At 37.2% G+C, this 18,787-nt stretch overlaps 1 protein-coding gene across 7 annotated transcripts in view; it reads right to left on the reverse strand.

Annotated features, from left to right (window-relative positions):
- The window catches only part of kcnip4a (potassium voltage-gated channel interacting protein 4a), a 1,100,580-nt gene that overhangs the window by 102,218 nt on the left and 979,575 nt on the right, over positions 1-18,787 (reverse strand). For all 7 annotated transcript variants that reach the window (XM_039751572.1, XM_039751571.1, XM_039751575.1 and 4 more), the window contains one exon: positions 11,903-12,027. In XM_039751572.1, the coding sequence (XP_039607506.1) occupies positions 11,903-12,027 (125 nt within the window). The remainder of the gene's footprint in view (positions 1-11,902; positions 12,028-18,787) is intronic.

Raw genomic sequence — 18,787 nt, forward strand, 5'->3', positions numbered from 1 at the left:
TTAATTTTAAATTGTTTTGAGAAAAATTATTGTGGTCACTCATGCAGCAATATAATTAAGTTCTCTTGATTATGTGATCATGTATGTAAAGTTTTTAAATTCTATTATGTTGAGGCAAATCATTATGGTCACTTTTATAACAATACAATTAAGTTCAAATGAGTACATGATCATGTTTGATTTTTTGTTACGTGTGTACAAAGCCATAGATTGGTGACGAATTAAACTAATTTAAAAAGCTGTTAGGATTGTTACCACTTGTAAGACTGTTAAGCATATAAGTGACATTCCGTAGTCCCTAAATTAGATTTAAGCTAACTTTTAATCTGATTTTAAATTTTGCATCAACAATGTAAAGATACAAATGGCCTCAGTGTCCTTTACATAATAGGATTTATGAATGTACATTAACAAATTAATCACAAGATGCAAGTCTTTTAAAAATTTACAAGAGAAGACTTTTGTGGAGGGTAACGTCTGCCAGTTAGTACTGCATAAGGAATGCAACAATGGTCTCTGCATGTAGATAAAGCCTGAAAACACATGACTATCATATCATACTAATTAGGGGGTTTTTGATTCAGTTATTCATGTTAAAAAAAAGTATACTGGTTGCTTATTATTTAAACAGAAATAATGGCATTTATCTCAGACAGCTCTTGCCATTTGAATTTTTTTTGTCAGTATCCTGCTGTGGCACTTGGTGCCACTGCTGTCTTGACAGAGGAACTCTTCTTGGCTATGGAATGAAGCATTAAGTGGGTCAAGTACCTTTGTCATCAACAATGTCTGATCACAATTACAGACAGTAACAAGAAAGCTTCCATATCTTAGCATATCTGAAAAAGGGTTGTGGGGGCCAAGCAGTCAGCTGGAGGTTTGTTATTTCCTTCATTTCAACTGGCAATATATTGTTAGCTTAATTTGCCTTAAATTAGTTACATTTTTTTTTTCTTATTAAAATTATTTGTCATATAATTGCCATTTTTGGAAATAGATGATGCAAAATTATAATGATCTTTTCATTTATTGATGTCTATTAAATGGATGTGTGCCTGTATGCATGTCAGAGTTATATGGTTTTATATTTTTCCGGGTCCCTAAGCACTCTAAACCAGTTTACTAAGAAAAGTCTATATATTAAAGGGTTGTATTTGAGATCTAAATGATATCTGAAATTTCTACTAAAGTAAAATTTTATAATATAAAGTGAAAGAATACCGACTATTTATTGGAAAGGGTATTTCTGGCAAGCAATCATGTAAAAACAATTAGGTTTAATAAGTGTGTGATTGGGTCATCTCTCAATACCATTGTAACTCTGAAGAAAAAAACAGCATTTAGCATCATTGAACAAATTGGCATTTACTATATAAATCACACAAGTCAGGAATGATCAAAGATAATACACATGTTCAAGACCCTGCCTACCACCCAAATTACAGTGTGTCAAGCACAAATGTTTTTTTTCCTTCTCTCTGACCACTTTAACTGCAATAACTCCCAGCCTGTTGGGGCATCCTCTCAACTATGTTATAGATGCAATGGGCAGGGAGTTACCATTAAACAAAATCATGGACAATTCTGGAGGTAGTAACACAGTATGAAAGTTTTTGAGGTCTTTCGGCAGTGGCAAAGAATGAACATTAAATGTTTTGTTTACTTAATAGGTCATTAGAATCCACCAAAAAATGTTTGGCCATCTGAGAAGAGTTCTCTGAGATGACCCTAATTATTTTTGCAGCTTTAAATCTTTATTTCTAATTCACTTCAGTTTATATTCATATTGTGCTTTACTGAATATAGGCTCAGAGCACTGCAACAAGTTTACAGGTAAACTATAAATGATAAATTTTACAAAGTAATGTACACACATAGCTCCATTATAGGACACACTCTGGAGACCCTGGAAGTAGCAGAGAAGGAGAGAATTAAAAGAAACCTGAGTGCCATTATGAATAATGCTGTGCATCCTCTCTCTGACACACTAACAATGAGTACTTTGGGGCTCCTTTTTGCCAACAGCAATACATCTGCATAACACCCCTCTGTGACTGTGACAACCAAGGCAGAACTTTTCTCTCTTTTGAGTTTTCGTCCTTTATAGTCATTCTGGTGTGTGTTCACACTAAAGTGTGTGTGTTTATTTATTTATTTAAAGAGCTTCTGTAAAAAGCCACATTTCCCTTTGGAGACAAATAAAGTTCTGTCTATCTGAAATTACAGATTAGGTTAACTACAAAGTAAAACAAAGCAGCTCCAAAGTGATTGATTTAAATTGATCCTAACAATATGCAATATGAGTGTCAGTCACTACCACAAGAGTAGGGTGTAGTTATTGAGTATGACACTAGGTATTGTACGCCTACAGTCTTGTTAATAAGTCCACCACGTGACATCATGCTGCTTTGATTAAGCCAGTATTTCTGACATATATCCTACAATTGTGCAAGTGACTTCAGCATTTTTTTTATCTAAGCAGAAATAAAAAAACATGTCAGGTCACATTGAATATTAACATAATGATGATTGTGCTTTTTGACATTAACAGATGTGTTAATGAGGGGTTTGTTCCCAGTAAACAGACTGAGGTGTCAATGGGAAAGTCAAGTCAAGTTGGGGAGCATGCACTGGTACAGCGTTTTGCCATACCCACTACATAACGAAACAACTCAGAATCCCAGGTGGCAACCCCTCAGGCAGACACATGGTCCAGTCCCACCCTCCGGAAATGACCCTCTATCTTCTGCAGTCAGGTGTTACGTGGGCAACCCATTGGCCTGGGTTAGCCACTTGGGTCCCCAACAATGAGGATCTTACGAGATGGATCAGCCTCTGGGAAACGCGCCACAAGGCTGTAGTGCCGTAACTGCCTCTCCCTCACAATGCAGGTAATGTGCCTCATTTGGGACTCCATGAGCAACCGCTCATTCAACACAAAGTCAAACCAATGGTGCCTAAGGATTTTCCGGAGAGACACTGTACCGAAGGAGTCAAGTCTTCATCTCAGGTCACTGGATAGCGTCCATGTCTCGCAACCATATAGCAAGACAGGAAGCACCAGGACTCTGAAGACTTGGACCTTTGTCCTTTTGCATAGATATCGGGAGCACCACACACCCCTTTGCAGTGACCCCATGACTCCCCATGCTCTCCCAATCCATCTACTGACTTCGTAGGAAGAGTCACCAGAGACATGAATGTCACTGCCAAAGTAAGTAAATCTCTCGACAAGGTTGACACTCTCGCAAACAGATACACTGCTGATGGCTGTGCCCAAGAGGTCAATAAAGGCCTGGATCTTGGTTTTTATCCAGGACACTTGCAAGCACAGACACTCAGACTCCTCGCTCAGTCTCTTGAGTGCCCCGATCAGAGCCTCCGCAAAGATCACAGCATTGTCAGCAAAGTCAAGATCAGTGAATCTTTCTTCACCAATAGATGCCCCACAGCCGCTGGACCCCACGACCTTGCTCAACACCCATACAAGCATTGAACAGAGTAGGAGCAAGAACACACCCCTGATGAACCCTGAAAAACGCAGAGGTTCTGCCTCCACTCTGCACAGCACTCACAGTACCAGTATACAGGCCGGCCATGATACCCAGCAACCTCGAGGGGATCCCACGAACCTTCAGGATGTCCCACAGGGCAGCTCGATCAACTGAGTCAAACGCTTTACAAAAATTGACAATGTCCTGGGTATGATGTTAAACTGCATCCGGCCCTGCAAGCGGTCCTCAAACTTGCAGGAAAATCATGGGGGTTAGTGGCAGGATTGGCACTCCAGCCACCATAAAAAAAAACTTCACATAGCTCCGAAACGAAAGAAAGGACTACATTTTTGCTGTCCGCGGGAGTAGCTCTGCTGTAGCCGCCAATAGGAAGGCTGCTCGCATCATAAAAGAGATGGGGGAAAGCCCTCAGGAGCCCCATCCCCGAAAGAGTCAAAACCGTTGGAGAGCCAGTGGGGTCAGGTCTGTTGGGGATCGAAACTGATGTGGTGCTGAGGTGTTGCCCACTGCATGGCAGCACTCGGGTCCCAATTTGAGGCAGCCAATAAGGGTAGGTAGGCACATGGAATGTCTTGTCTCTCCAGCAAAATGATCATCCTCTGTTGTTGGAGGAGCTGCGTAAACTCCACATTTCAGTGGCAGCACTCTCTGAGGTGTGCAGACTGGGGACTGGCCACATCTCTGTAGGTGGATACACCTTTTATTGGTCTGGTTGCTCTGATGGCTGTCATACCCAGGGAGTAGCTGTGGCTGTAGTGGATTGGCTTCTTCCTATGGTGTCTGTTGTCACTCCTTTCAACAAGAGCATTCTGAGACTCAGATTACAGCACTCCCTGGGTGCCTTGTCTATTGTCTCAGTGTATGCTCTGACCACGACATTTTATTTTATTTGCAGCTTTGCTTGGTGATTGATGGGTGCCCACGAGGTGACATTCCTCTGGTCATGGGTGACCTCAATGCAGCCACTGGCACTGACAGGCCTGGCTATGAGGATTGTCTCGGTTCCCATGGGTCTGGTGACTGTGGTGAAAGTAGCTTCATGTTCTTTGACCTTACAAAAGGTCAGGGGCTGTGAATCGATGGATCCTGTTTCCAGCACCCATAACCGCATCATTGGACTTGGTACTCCAATACTTGTGAAGAAGATTGATCACATCCTCGTGGGCAGATGCTGGAAGCTCTTGAAAAACTGCAGGGTCTACAGAAGTGCCCAGTTTGTGAATTCTGACCACAGATTTGTTGTTGCAACTCTTAGGATCCAGCTTAGGTCCAGTAGGTTACCACCTACTAGGAAAATGAGCCTGGACTTGGCCAGACTCCAAGACCAGGCTGTTTCTAATGTGTTTTGATGCAATTTGTATGAGGAACTTGCAGATTTGGGTGCAACTGCCGATCCTAATGTGATGTGGGAGACCTTCCAGTAACAAGACCCTGAAGGTGGCTGAGGGTTGTTTTGGTATTACCAGTGATCCCAGAAGGAGGTGTTTCATCTCTCAGGGTACCCTGGATATCATTGAGAGGAGTCACAGCGCACGGCTCAATGGCAACTCTGGTCTGTACCGAGAACTAAGAAGGACGGCTGCGAGGGCTCTGAGGGCAGATAAAGAGGCGTTTGTTTGAGAAATCTGTGAGCAAGTGACACACCATCTGTGGCCTAGCAACCCATATCCTCCTTACAGAGGAATTGAAGCATTACGCACATCCGAACCTGCTCCTCTGGGAGTCGCAGTCAGGGTGGCTAATGGAACGGTTCTTACAGATGACACTGCAGTTGTGACCCACTGGGCTGGCTACTTGGAGCAGTTGTTCAAAGCTGATCCTCCGGCTAGGACGTTGGATATCACTGGGTCCACAGTCCTTGAGGTTGAACCTCCAATTAGCTGTGAACCACCCAATCTCACCGAGATTGCACAGGTGGTGAACCAGCTGAGGGAAGGAAAGGCTGCAGGGATCTGTGGTATCTGGAGTGAACATTTCCAGACAGGTGGCAAGGCTGTCCTCATGGCATTGCAAGCAATCTTTGCTTCCATTTGGGAGACTGGCATCATCCCAACTTACTGGAAAACAGAACTTGTCCCTATCTTGAAAGGCAAGGTTGATCGCCTGGATTGCAGCAACTACAGGGGGATAACACTGCTCTTGGTGCCGGATAAGGTCCTTGCTAGGGTCGTCCTCAATAGGATCCGTGATCACTTGCTCACCTACCAGCGACCAAAATAGTCTGGGTTTACGCCTAAGAAGTCTACCATCGACCGCATCCTAGCACTGACGGTTCTCATGGAGTGCAAACGCAAATATCGGCAGAGTTTCTTTGCGGCCTTTGTCGATTTTCTTAAAGCGTTCGACTCAGTTGATCGTGCTACCCTGTGGGACATCCTGAGGTCAATGGGAAAACAACAGGAAAACAAAAATTTTAGTCAGCAGCATCACTGGAGAAAACAAAAACCTCTCTAGGTCCACTTTCATTTTTAACAGAGATTTCACTGATACAGTCACAGTTTTAGAGAGGTAGGCCAACTGGGTTATTAATGGTCTTTCACTTTGTATACCCTTCATAAAATACAAGCAGGCAAAAATTGTCCCAGGTCTAAACCCTCTACTACTACCTAACAATTTTGGTTGTTCTGGCCTTCCTCAGTATGCTACAAAGTCTTTCTTACTTTTATGCCACCATAGTAACTACATTCAGAGGACAATTTAGACATACCACCCTGATAGCCCTTTACCAACAATCAGCTGAGGGTGCCCTCTTACTAAAATGGTGGGCTGAACATTTAAAAAAAGCCACAATGCTTGAGGCAAACAATTGTTAGTCAGCTAACCTTTCACAAAAATGTTAATATAGGAATATATAGGATATAGGAATATGAATCATTCTCGAATGTACCACATAAGAAACCTATAGTTTATTCTCAGCAGTTTTCCATAGAGGTGGAGGATTTCAGCATCTAACAGTCTCTCCTGTTATGAACTGTGCTTGATTTTTACATATTTTCCAAAGGTACTATACAGCAGGTTTTTTGAGTCACAGAATTTATTACTGACTTACCTACATTTTTGCTGTGTCTGTGCTTCAAAGTAAATACAAATATTTTGTATTTGTCCTGACACCATTTTGCTTTTCCTTGGGCACCATCATTTTGAGTTGCCCCAAAATTTCTAGGTAAAATATTCCAGAATTGCAGTGCACTGACATCATAAATGATGGGATAAAAGATTGTAATGGTGCACTTCCTAGTCATCCCAGTTTTTGTCTAAAAACAAAAACAAAAATCTTCTTGAGAGAATTGGGTTAATGTTTAGATTTCTTTCCATGTATTAGGCCTCAATGCTTCTGTAAAAAAAAAAACCTACAATATTTGAGTTTTGTTTCTGTTAGTGAAAGGTAGGACAGACTATTTAGTAATGAATCTGCAGCTAGTTTTTCAACGTTTCTTCACCTGGTCACCCCCATTCCATTATCTTGCCTTTTGTAGCATTTGATATAACACTTATTTTTATTTTTGTTCTTCTTATGTTAATTTAACTGACATTTCACTCTGGTTTGTTTCCTTCCTTGTGTCTGATTCTTCTGTGATAAATTATATCAAAATAAACTTTATACTATACAACTCAGAATATCAGTCATTGAAAATGGCTAACAATACTGTTATACACTTTCTTAGATATTTACTCAAAAACTCCACTATCTAAATGGAAACACCTATTTTGTTTACTGAAATTTATGTTCTAACATATAGACCTTTTGTCTGACTTAATAATTACATCTTTTTTAAAACATAAATGATTTGTGCTGACGTAGCCTTTGAGACAATTACTTCCAGCTGGAGAATCACTTACACTCATCCATCTCTGCCATAAAACTCACTGCAATACTAAAATAGAACAGGCTGCTGTTAGGGCCAAACAACCAAGGATACCCTAAACTTGTAATTTTTGTTTTATCCTTCTATTAATCATTTTATAAGACAAAGCATACCACTATAATAATACCAATTAGTGTATACATTAAATTAAAAGTGTGTCAACAGCTGCCAGGAAGTAAGCAAATTCACATTTTATAGTACAGCTTTTCTTTGAATTTTAAAATTTTTGTATAGTTAAAAAGTTCTTTAAACATTTTCCTACTTTATTTTGCTTTCTGACTTTCTGTTTTTGTTTTGCAATAGTGTAGCCAGCATTAGAGCAGATTTGACAAGAATAGGCCATTCAGCTCAATGGAGATCATCAATAACATTGATATGAAGCATCTAATTCAAAATTTAAATCCACAACTACTATACAACAGTTCCTAAACCTAATGTGCACAAACTGTAGTGACTCTCACACCATAGGAAATTTAGTTATTGGAAATAGAGGGCTTTTAGGGTTTTTAATTGACAACATAGGTATAGCACAATTGTGAAATGCAGAAATCCTACCACAGTTTCAGCATCCATTTTTGGCTCTTGCCTTGCTGCTAGGATAGATAACAGAAGCCACTTACCTTTATTTGCTATAAGCAGGTTCATAAAGTGGATGGATTAATTTGTTTAGCTCATGAGTGCATGCTCTGATCTAATCATTGATTTTCTGAACCCCACTTTTCTAATACAAGACTGCAGGCAGTCTATTCAAGGAACAATGTCTGAAAGCAGAAATTAGTCTGAGAAACGGGAGTCCAAAGAATTAAAGGATACATTCATACATGGTCTCATTACACCAGTTTAGAGTCACCAATCTGACAACATGTGTTTCGCAGAAACTTTTATGTACATTAAATGTGTAAAACATCAACAATTTACATGAAGGAATTGCAGCAGGGACTTGAGCCTGGGTCTAAGCAGTGTGAAGCAACACTGCTAACTACACCTCCTGGGTAAAATGAGTCAGTTTTCTTTTACTAGTTTAACTACAAGCATTAATTTTACAAAATATTCTTAGATATTCTCACACAAGCGTAATTAAAATCCTCTTTGCTTTATTAATTTTGACAGAAAATAATGTATATATTTATCAGGAAAAGCAAAAACCCTGGCTTAGAATACTTCTCATCTGCTAGGCTAGCCATTAACACATAGTCTGCAAAGCTTTAATAATTACATTTTATGAAAATTGATCTAAATATTTTATAACATATACACATAGATGGAAATCCTCTTTCAGTGCTAACTACGTGATCTATTAACAGGTAACTCTAAAATACTGGCATTTATAATTACTTAGTCTGGCAAAATCAGCATATTGAGATATAGAAGAGTAAGAATGATACTGTCTGCTTGGCCCTTTAAACTGTTTAATAAAAGGAACAGAGATACAGGATGTTTAATGTGACTCCTAACCATTAATGTAAAAAAAAAAAAACAGCAAACTCAAAGCAAATGTTTATTGTCTGGAGGTATAGTAGTCAGAGGGGGCATGGGGTAAAAAAGTGAGAGGAAATTACAGGTTTAATTTGGGAATCTGTAGAGCATTAATGTACCTTTAGATTCAACATCGCAAAGTATAGCATACAGCTGTTTTCTAGCACTTAGTTAACTATTTTGAAATTTAAAAATTTTTTAAAAATGTACTACTTCCTCCTTCAATTATTTAGTTATCACAATTTTGCTAATTGTTTTTGTAACAATGAGTTGTATTAAAAAATAACAGTGAAAATATAGTGTAATTTCATGTGGTAGTAGAGTACATCATGTTTTTTATTACTATTTTACAATATCATGTATTTAAAAACAACACCCTCATAGGCTTGTGGTGGCTGAAATATTAATAGACTGCTGAGTCCAAGTCAAACAATAAAAAAAAATGCACTGATTGATGTGTTATTGTTAGTTATTGATTGTGAAGGGTCTATTGATAATTTTAGTCCAAATTTCTTAACTTTTTCCAAAGAAGTAACCGATGAAGATTTGAAATCTGTGGTGAAGACTCAAGGCTGCATTCAACTATGATGAACGACAGATCATTGTGGCACTCTGCCAGTAAATTATGGTGTCAAAGAAATATTTAATCATTGTGATCTACAGACAATGCAGCTGTGAGGTTGTTTTTAGTGTAATAGAAATCCTAAATACATGTTTACTGCAGGAATAAAGTGTCACCAAGGCAAAGTTAGACAGCTTTGTTTCTCTTTCATTCATTTCTACATAAACTACGTTGCCTGAATTTTTCACTTTTATGCTTGCAAACATCATGCCACTTGCCTATTATGATTTCAAGGACAAGTTAGGTGCTGTGACAGATTTGTGCATGCCACCATGCACCCAAATAAGATGCTCCTATAGATAGCATATTAAGCACAAACCACTGCACCACACACAATTCTGCACGTGCTTCAGTGTTTCGCTGTCTGGGGTGGCTGCTGAACAAGTAAAAATGGAAAATCTAAAAAATATAAAGGTTGAAGTAACCTCCCTTAAATTGAATCTGAAACAGTAAACAATCCATAAAGTCATACACAATGTTTCAGGCTAGTCGAAATAGAAAATTAACCATTTCTGAAATTTCAAAACATTCTGCAGCGCACTGTATTCAAGATACCGTATCTAAATAAATTTCAAACTTCCCAACAAACAAATTTCAACCAGATCGGTCCATTGAGGACTGATTTGTTTCATGCAGACGTCAGACAGACAGACAGGCATGGTGACCACACTAGGTGCCCTTTCACATTATGTGCAAATGTGCTTAAAAAGACAACTGCAAAAAAGTAACTGATAGCCATACACCTAATTAAATATTAATAACAATCTGAAAAAAACACAGACAAATACAGCACATCATAGTAAGGGCATTTAAGTTTGTATGACTGCTTCTCAGTGGAATACTGACTGCATTTTGTTAGATTTCAAAGAGCTTCATGCTGAACACAAAGCTAGTTCTGTAGTCATATAGTATATTCATGTTACATGAAACAGCATTGGCTGCACATGAAAAACACTCACATACTAAAGCCAGATTTAGATACAAAATCACGGTAGCTCAATACATGTAAGAGGTGACAAAAATCAGACTTAAATGCTTGGATATTAGTAAAAAGATCAAAGGAAATGCAGGGTAGCAAAGTAATATAAATACTGTACATCATTTTGTAGAACAGCAAGATAATTTACAAAACCCATGATAAAAGAGAAAAATCCTATCATTCCAAATTCTACACAAGAAACAGTGGTGAAGCATTAACACTGGTTAATGGCATTCTCTTCACTTTGTTTCCCTATCTCTGATAAGATGTGACTGTAGTGTAATACAGGTTAATAAGCAACTGATCTGAACATAGTCATGAAGATGAAAGACGTAGTTAAGAGCAAGCATCACATTAAAGGTCTTTGTCTTACAAGAACAATGCTAAATAAACTTCAGAGAAGAGCTTTTAGACATTTCGCAACATTGGAGGTTGAAATATTAGGAATGCACACAGAGGCTAAAAGTTTATCTTATAGACAGGGGACTAAGGGGGAGCTGCTTTCCCAAAAATTGTGAATCCCAACAGCATGTTCCAGACTTTCCAGAATGCAACTGCATGGCCTATTTTCATCAAAATGTTTGTGTTCTTATATTCTTGATTTTTTAGAAAAGTGTGTGCAGATTACAAGGAGCATGCCTTTAATTTATTTCACTCTGTGACCAAAATCAAGTCCAGTGGTGCTTCCTGCTTAAGATAAAGAGAGTAGACATTCCTATCAAAATCCTGAATGCAAACACCACTGTAATCAGATGAGGGTACCTCCACTCACTAAGTCTATTGACTCAGTCCCCTGGTGGAAACCAAAGTAATTACAATAGAAGCACCACTTAAACTGGAATTCCGGCACTGGAAATGCTGGTGTGGATGTTTAATGCTTTATTGTTTATACATTGTTCAAGCTTTTTTGGAGCAACCCTTGTCAAATTGTACAAAAACGTAACTTTGATTAGAATGCAAATGCAATAAAAATTACTGTTTAAAGTTTCATTAGTTTACAACCACAGTTTAAATCGTATCCACTAGAAACAAAATGCCTAAGTTGACATGAATATCAATACAGAATCCTGAAGTCTTTAATAAAATTGATAAAATTAATCCAATTAAAAATTATTGCTTGTATTTTCAATAAAAATTAAGAAGTTCCCTCCAATTCATTGTCATTTTAGTATGATAAGCATTACAAGAGATACAGCACAATGTATGAAAATAAACCCTAATGGTAAAAGTTACAGTGTGAAAAATGAAATGTTTATCTTTGTTAGTCAGAAAAAAAAAATATTTTACATTTGTTATAGTAGCTCAATAAAAACTCAAAAGTCAAATTCAGTTCAATAAATTCTTTCTTTAAAGCCAGTCTGTTAAAGCAACTGTTAAAAATTAACTAGGGTTGAATGGAATAATTTCTCATTCATATGAAAATGGTTGTTGTTACTCCACTCACGTTTTTAAATCCTCTGTACAGGATTTGAAGTTCCTTCTTTGTGAATTGAGTTTGTGCCTCCAGCTGCTCCAGTCCCTCAGGACGGTGACGGACAGTGGCCATTTCCAATTCATCTTCAACGCTGTCTGCAAAGAAAAATGATCACTCTTACAGAAAGTTACAGTTTGGGCATTTGGATAAAGTGATTAAATGAGAAACTAGCATTTAAATCTAGACAAACATGGAATGAATAATGACCCACATAAGTAATTGAAATTCCAGTTAAATAAACTCAGAAAAAAAAAGCTCTACATACCTGCATTGAAACAATCCATAATTATTTTCCATTATCAATATCAAACAACAGTTTCTTATACTGTATAAAAATTAAAGGTATGGTCATGAATATGAATTTTTTTAATTAGCAAAAACTAAGAGAGTTTAACTCTTTGCTTATAAAGTGTATCCACGTAGTTACACATATTGCATAAGGTATCTCTGAACTCATACCAATTAAGATTACTGTATTTGGAATTCATTTTATTTTTCACTTGCTATGTGAACAGCTTATATTCCTCATGGTCATAGTGACTTTTTTAGTAAGCAGGGATTTATTTAAAAAAGTTAATCATTTTAAAACTTTTAAAGTGAAAAACACTGAGTTGTTGTGTTGTGCATCTTAAGTAGTATAGTTTAATTAGTGATGCTGAATCCATACATTTTCTGATCTGCTTAATAAAGCTTAGAATTGCAGGGGCCATTATACCGAGTGAAAAGTAGCAATGAGCACTGGACAAAGCACAAGGACATCGCATGGCACTCTCATCTACACACCTGCTCGGGAGCTAATTTCAATTTACCAGTTAATCAAACAAGCACATTTTACGGATGCTAAAGTGATTTGATATACCGAACTACAAAGTCCACAAAAGAGTGCCTGGGCTGAGATTCAAATGCAGTCCCCTAGAGCTGGTGCGCAGGAAGTTCATGTATTTCCTGGTGTTCCCCATAGACCTGATTGCACAATAAATTATCAGATAGTTTGACTTTATCCTTTTCTTGTACCCCCCCACCAGCACCATAAAACAATACAGGAGAGAAAATATATGATAAACTAGCAAGTCCTCATCTGGAGTGCTGTATGCATTTTTGGTCTCCATATCAAAAAACAAAAAAGACAACAGTTCTAAAGAAAGTACAGCAACTAGGACTGCAAGGTATCAGCTACGTGGAAATACTAAAGCAGTTGAAGCTTTTTAGTTTAAGCAAACAGATTAAGAAATGACATGTTCGAATTGTTTAAAAGTATTAACTGAACTAGCACAGTGGATCCCAGCAGTTTGTTTAAAATAAATTCCTCAACTAGAAGATGGGCCACAGACGGAAACTAGTTAAGGGCAATTTATGTTCAAATGTTACACAGAGAACCATAGATATACTAAATAAGTTATGATAAACAATAGTACTTTGGGGATCTTTAAAAACTCATCTATATTTGGAGACATTAGGTAAATAGAATGGGTGAGCATGTCGGGCTAAACAGCCTGCTATTGTCAAGATTGTTCTAATGTTGTAACGCTCTACAAAAAGGGTATTGAATTCTATGGCCATCCTATCTTGCAGCTAACAAGTGTTAGAACTTAACTTATCTCATGATTGTAGACTCGTAACATTTATAGCCCTATTTAACATTAATACTAGGACTCATTTAAGTGTCAGTTGATGTCTGTTTGGTACCATGATGCCACAAGTTTCTCAATCATCATCGTACCCTAAACTGTAGGCTTCAGAGCCAGTCACATTGTGGCTTGCCTGCTCTCTTCTTCTGCCACATCAGTAGTCTGTTGGGACTTCCTTAGAGTCTACCTTGACCTTTCTTCGACTGTTGTACAGCTAAAGTATTTCCTCTGCCCTACCTCATAATGTTTGTCACAACTAATTTACCTTTTTTTTAACCTGTTATTTTTTGACAGCCAATAAAAGTCTTTAATCCCCAGCCATTACCTCATAATAGCTCAAAGATTTTATATCAGTAATAACAAAGCTGATATTTCATTAGAATCTTCCTCCTAAAACATAACCCAGTTTTATTTGAACTGCCACTCCCTTGAAATATATTTAGTTTTTGAGCCCCTTATTTTTAATTCACTACTTTTTGTGTTATTTTAATATTTATAGTGGGCAATACACCATACTACATGCTTTCAATTAATTAAATAATTTCATTATTTAACGAAATGCTTAAACATTGCATGTGTGCAGTGTTTTTCATCAGGCTCGCTCCCTCCATTCATTCTTTCATTTTCTACACCAACACAACCCAAAACAGTGTCACGAGGATCTGAAGCCCATACCAGCAGTACTGGACATAAGGAATTAACCATGGGTCATATACCAGTCAGTTGTGGACAAACACACTCACACACTTATGCCAGGCAAATGCTGAGCTACCAATTAACTTAACTGACATGTCGTGGTGATGTAGGAGAAAGCAGAAGTACCCAAGGAGATAGCAAGTTTGTACAAAGCTGAATCAAATCTTGTTTGCTGAAAACTGAGCCAGTAGCCCCTAACTACTATGCTGACCCTTTTATGAATTTATTATTTGTAAAACCTAAAACAAAAAATTTAGTGTTGAATTATCCTTAAATTGTCCTTAAATTAATGGAATAATTGATTAAAATACTTTCTTGTATCAACTTGTGTAACAACTGAGCTCTTCCAAGTCTTCTTACTAAACCAAATATTCACTATACAGGTATCTTTTTTAATTTGTGTCAACCTTTAATTGATTTCTCTAGAGTAAGTCTGCACAAGTCCTACAAGTCAAGCTTGCTCTTACAATTCTGGTTAATAAGTCCATAACTGATGTATATTTTAATTTTGTTTGACATATTGCCTGTTATATAACTAGTTAAATGTTGTATACTGTAAATGAAAAATAATAATACTTTTAATTTATATAGCATCTTTCCCAGGCTCAGGGTGCTTCACTGAAACACAGAAAGAACATCAGGGTATGTATTTAAATGGCTATGATGTAACAACTGAAGTATTTTTTTCCCTATCTTCACTTTGGGGCTACATTTTTCTATTTTTATCTTTAAGATGTGCATGGTAATATATTTTCTTTTATCATAGGTGATGCCATTTATTAAAGGAATGGCTTTTAATCTTTGCAAACCTGTAATGGAAAAAGCATGTTTAGATAATGGATGGAGGGATTGAGAGATAACATAACTCATTCAAATAATGATAGGCTCAGGTAATATTAAAATAATTGTATTATGGTACATATGATCTCATATTTTCACAAGAGCTTTCTTTAAGTTCTGTCCTCATTTGCTAATCTTCCCCAGCAACATAACTGTAGAGGAGACCAGTTTTCATTGTTAGAGGGGCCCAAGACTCTGCACACATTACATTATGTAATGATCTGTGCCATATTTTCTAATTTAATGCACTTCTGTGCAGGTGTCACCTTGGCTAGCAGTGGATATACTTTTTTTCCTTTCTTAAAAGGTCAGTTTTGTTTTTAAAGGAATTCAGTTGGCAGTGATCCACAGTGGCACATTGTACCAAGTGTAAAAGCTGAGAGCTGAGTGATACATATCAGCACAGGCTTCATTCTGCACGAGCAGAAGGGTAATGGATTTAGATAAACAGAAAGCAACTAAGGACTCCAAAAAATATTTTGAACTTCAAAAAGTGCTCTAAAATCTTGTCTGGAGTTGAAAGTTTTAAGTATGTTAATCAGAACAATAGTCCATTGTTTATAGGGAGTAGATAGTAGATTCTCAAAACTTCAGGAATCCTCTGACTATGACACTGATGATCCTGGACAGTATGTGCTTCATATAGTAAGCACACTGACTTACTGTCTATAATCATACCAGAGAATGACACGCTCTCCAGCTCCTCTTTTTAGATGCACACTGGCTCCTTAAAGGACAGACACCCTCACTACTTTTCTCTAGTTCTGTATTGCAAACGTCAAGTTATCTCCTTCTTGAGTTCAGTGCCAGTGACATCAGGGTGCTGGATTAGTTGAACTGTTTTGGACAAAAACTATTGTCTTCAGGTTTTACTTTCCTGATTGTAGGCTGACACTACATCTGAATAGGTTGTGTCGAACTTGGTCACAGCTCCTTTGTTATAGGCATGTAGTTTCTGAAATTAGAGCACTAGTGATGGAATTATTTTTGAATGGTGGTTCATTCTTGATAATCCTATGGCAAAGCTGTGTCGGAAAACTTGAGTATACATCTGTTTGTTATGTTCAAAATCCAGTATGCCTGGTTCCCATTTGTATACTATGTTCAAAACAAAGTAATATTTGCTTGTGCCACTTCTCCCTCTGAAATGCAATCAAGCTAAAGGTTCATAGCGTTGTCAAGATGTATGATACTGTCAATAAATAAAACAGTTCGTTAAAAGTGTGCCTAGCCAAGTGGATACTTAATTTCTGGATGCCCTAGCAGTTGGTTTTTAATGGCCAGCCTCAAAAGTCCATTTCTTAACCAGCTTAAGCCATTACAAGGAGTGCAGAGAGTGGGAGATGTTAAGATAGGACATACAAACAGAGCCGCATTTGTCAACACTAGGCTAGTCTAGAAACTCTTGTTAATATAATAAGTATTTATTGAGAATGGATAGGAGTAAGGCAGAACAGCTGAGTCCTTGGAGCTTGAGGGAGCAGACGTAACCATTGCAACACTGTACTTTAAAGCCTTTCTTTGTGTACTGTGGTTATGGGGCACTCCAGCCACTGTAAAAAACCTCACAGTTGCCCAACTCCTTTTGAACTAGTGTGATGCTGAAATATCACCCATTGCAGAGCTGCACTCAAGTCCTAATTTGGGATCCTGAGGTGGCTCACTGTGTAGTGGGTGAAGCAACACGCTGCATCAGTGCATGCTCCCAACTCTCTCCTCCAACACCAACACCCCCAGTCCTAGTCACAGGAACCCTCATTCATGATGAGGAAGAATAGCAAACAGATAATACAAGTGTAGAAATATATTTTGAATGTTATAATGTGGGCAGCCAAGCAAACTAAGAAATAAAATTAAATACAACCAAGAAGATTTAGTGGCATAAAATTTACTGTACAATAATTAGTAACTCAAGACAGGTGAAGGTATGGGCATTAGGTTTACCAAGACTCAGCAGAAAATGTATCTCATTATCTGTGCTGTGATATATGATGGTACTCGCACTGAAGACATGTTTGCTCATTATCTGCAGCAAAAAGGTTAGAGAAAGTCACTTGAACTTGAAACTCAGAATTCTTTTGTCACGCAACACCTTGAACTTCTACAGCAAAATTGGAAAACCCAGGTTGTCTGTGAATGCCTGCTGTGCCTAAGACCAACTATTGTTGAAATGTAAGACAATAGTTTGTATAATATATAGTACTAAGAATATCTATTTTCAGCTTTGTCTGTTTGGAATTTATGGAATATTTCCTATCATACTGATTGATTACTGTACATAGTTTCTTGTGGTTAGAGCTTTAGGTTAGTTGTGCATTTTGCTTTAAGACATTTATGTTAAGCAGTTGTTCACAATTAAGAAAGAAGCTATCACAAGCCACTTTTAATTAAAGATACTGGATTTAGACTAATATATCAATGAAGCTGTTTTAATAACCTACTTCTTGAAGTAAGAGTTTACATTAATAGGCACACACAGCGAGTGAACAATGCACTGGAACACTGTTTTGCTACCAGTGATGATAAAACCCTATTTAATGTACTCAATATATAAAGAACATGATAGCCACAATTACTTTCTAAAGCTTGGGAGAAAAAGAAAGTAGACTTTTGTCGGTGGGGAGAATGTACTGGTCAACTTTAAGGCGAGATTGTGGCTTTTCTTTTTGTATATCTATCTCTAATTAAAGTGACAGAAACAAACAGTACAGTGCAGTAAAGTACAAATGAAAATGTCCCTCTTGGGACTGAAATACATGTTTGATTGTGAAAGGATAGAAATGTAAATGAGGAAAGTTAAGAATTCTGCACTTCAGTCCTCCAGGGATTTACAAATGAATCAGTAAAATGTACACTGTACATGCTTGTGTCTTTGAATTGGCTGTTTGCTACAATTTTTAAGCTATACCACAAACACAAAAGGTAAAAAGAAAACAATATGGTACTTAATTTAACTCATTTACTTCTCAGATATCTGAGCTGATTTGAACTTAAATTCTTTTGCCTATTGATGTTTAACAAATATAGGTAAAGAATGTGCAGCAAAATATACTATTATACTTCTATTTCTCTTAGGGCTTTCACTGATTCTTTCTTTTGAAGCTGTTACAAATAAACATTCAGATAGTTTTTTCATTACTCAGCCCTAGAAATACTAGGAATTTTTGCATTTGCAGAGTATTCAAGTTTATTTTTATTCTTAAAACATAAAACAAACATGTTGATCTTTATTAAAGGATAGTTCCTAATTCATCATTACATTCACAACTGGCAAAATTGCATAAATACCAACATTAGATTGAGGCAACCGAAGGATATTCCTTTATATGATAAATTAACCAATCTTTATTTCATTTAACACTTTTCTATATTGAAGAGTGCCACATAGGACATTATTATTACAGATATTATATTGTTTACATTATCTATTTTTTTCAGTTGGAACTCATGCAAAGAGATGTCTTGTTGAGGGTCATGAAATTATATCAGAAACGGGGAGTAAATCTGAAACCTTGTACATTCAACTCCAATGCCTAAACCAATGGGCCCCTAAGGATACAGGTTTTTGTTTAAAACCAATTTCACAAACAGTGAATCATTTTATCTCAGATTAACGTCAATTATTTGGCTGGTACACTTTTTTACTCTCCTATAATACAGCATGCAGAAAAAATAGTGTGCCTTTACATTT

Source organism: Polypterus senegalus, chromosome 4 (assembly GCF_016835505.1).
Source record: "Polypterus senegalus isolate Bchr_013 chromosome 4, ASM1683550v1, whole genome shotgun sequence".
Classification (NCBI taxonomy): Eukaryota; Metazoa; Chordata; class Cladistia; order Polypteriformes; family Polypteridae; genus Polypterus; species Polypterus senegalus.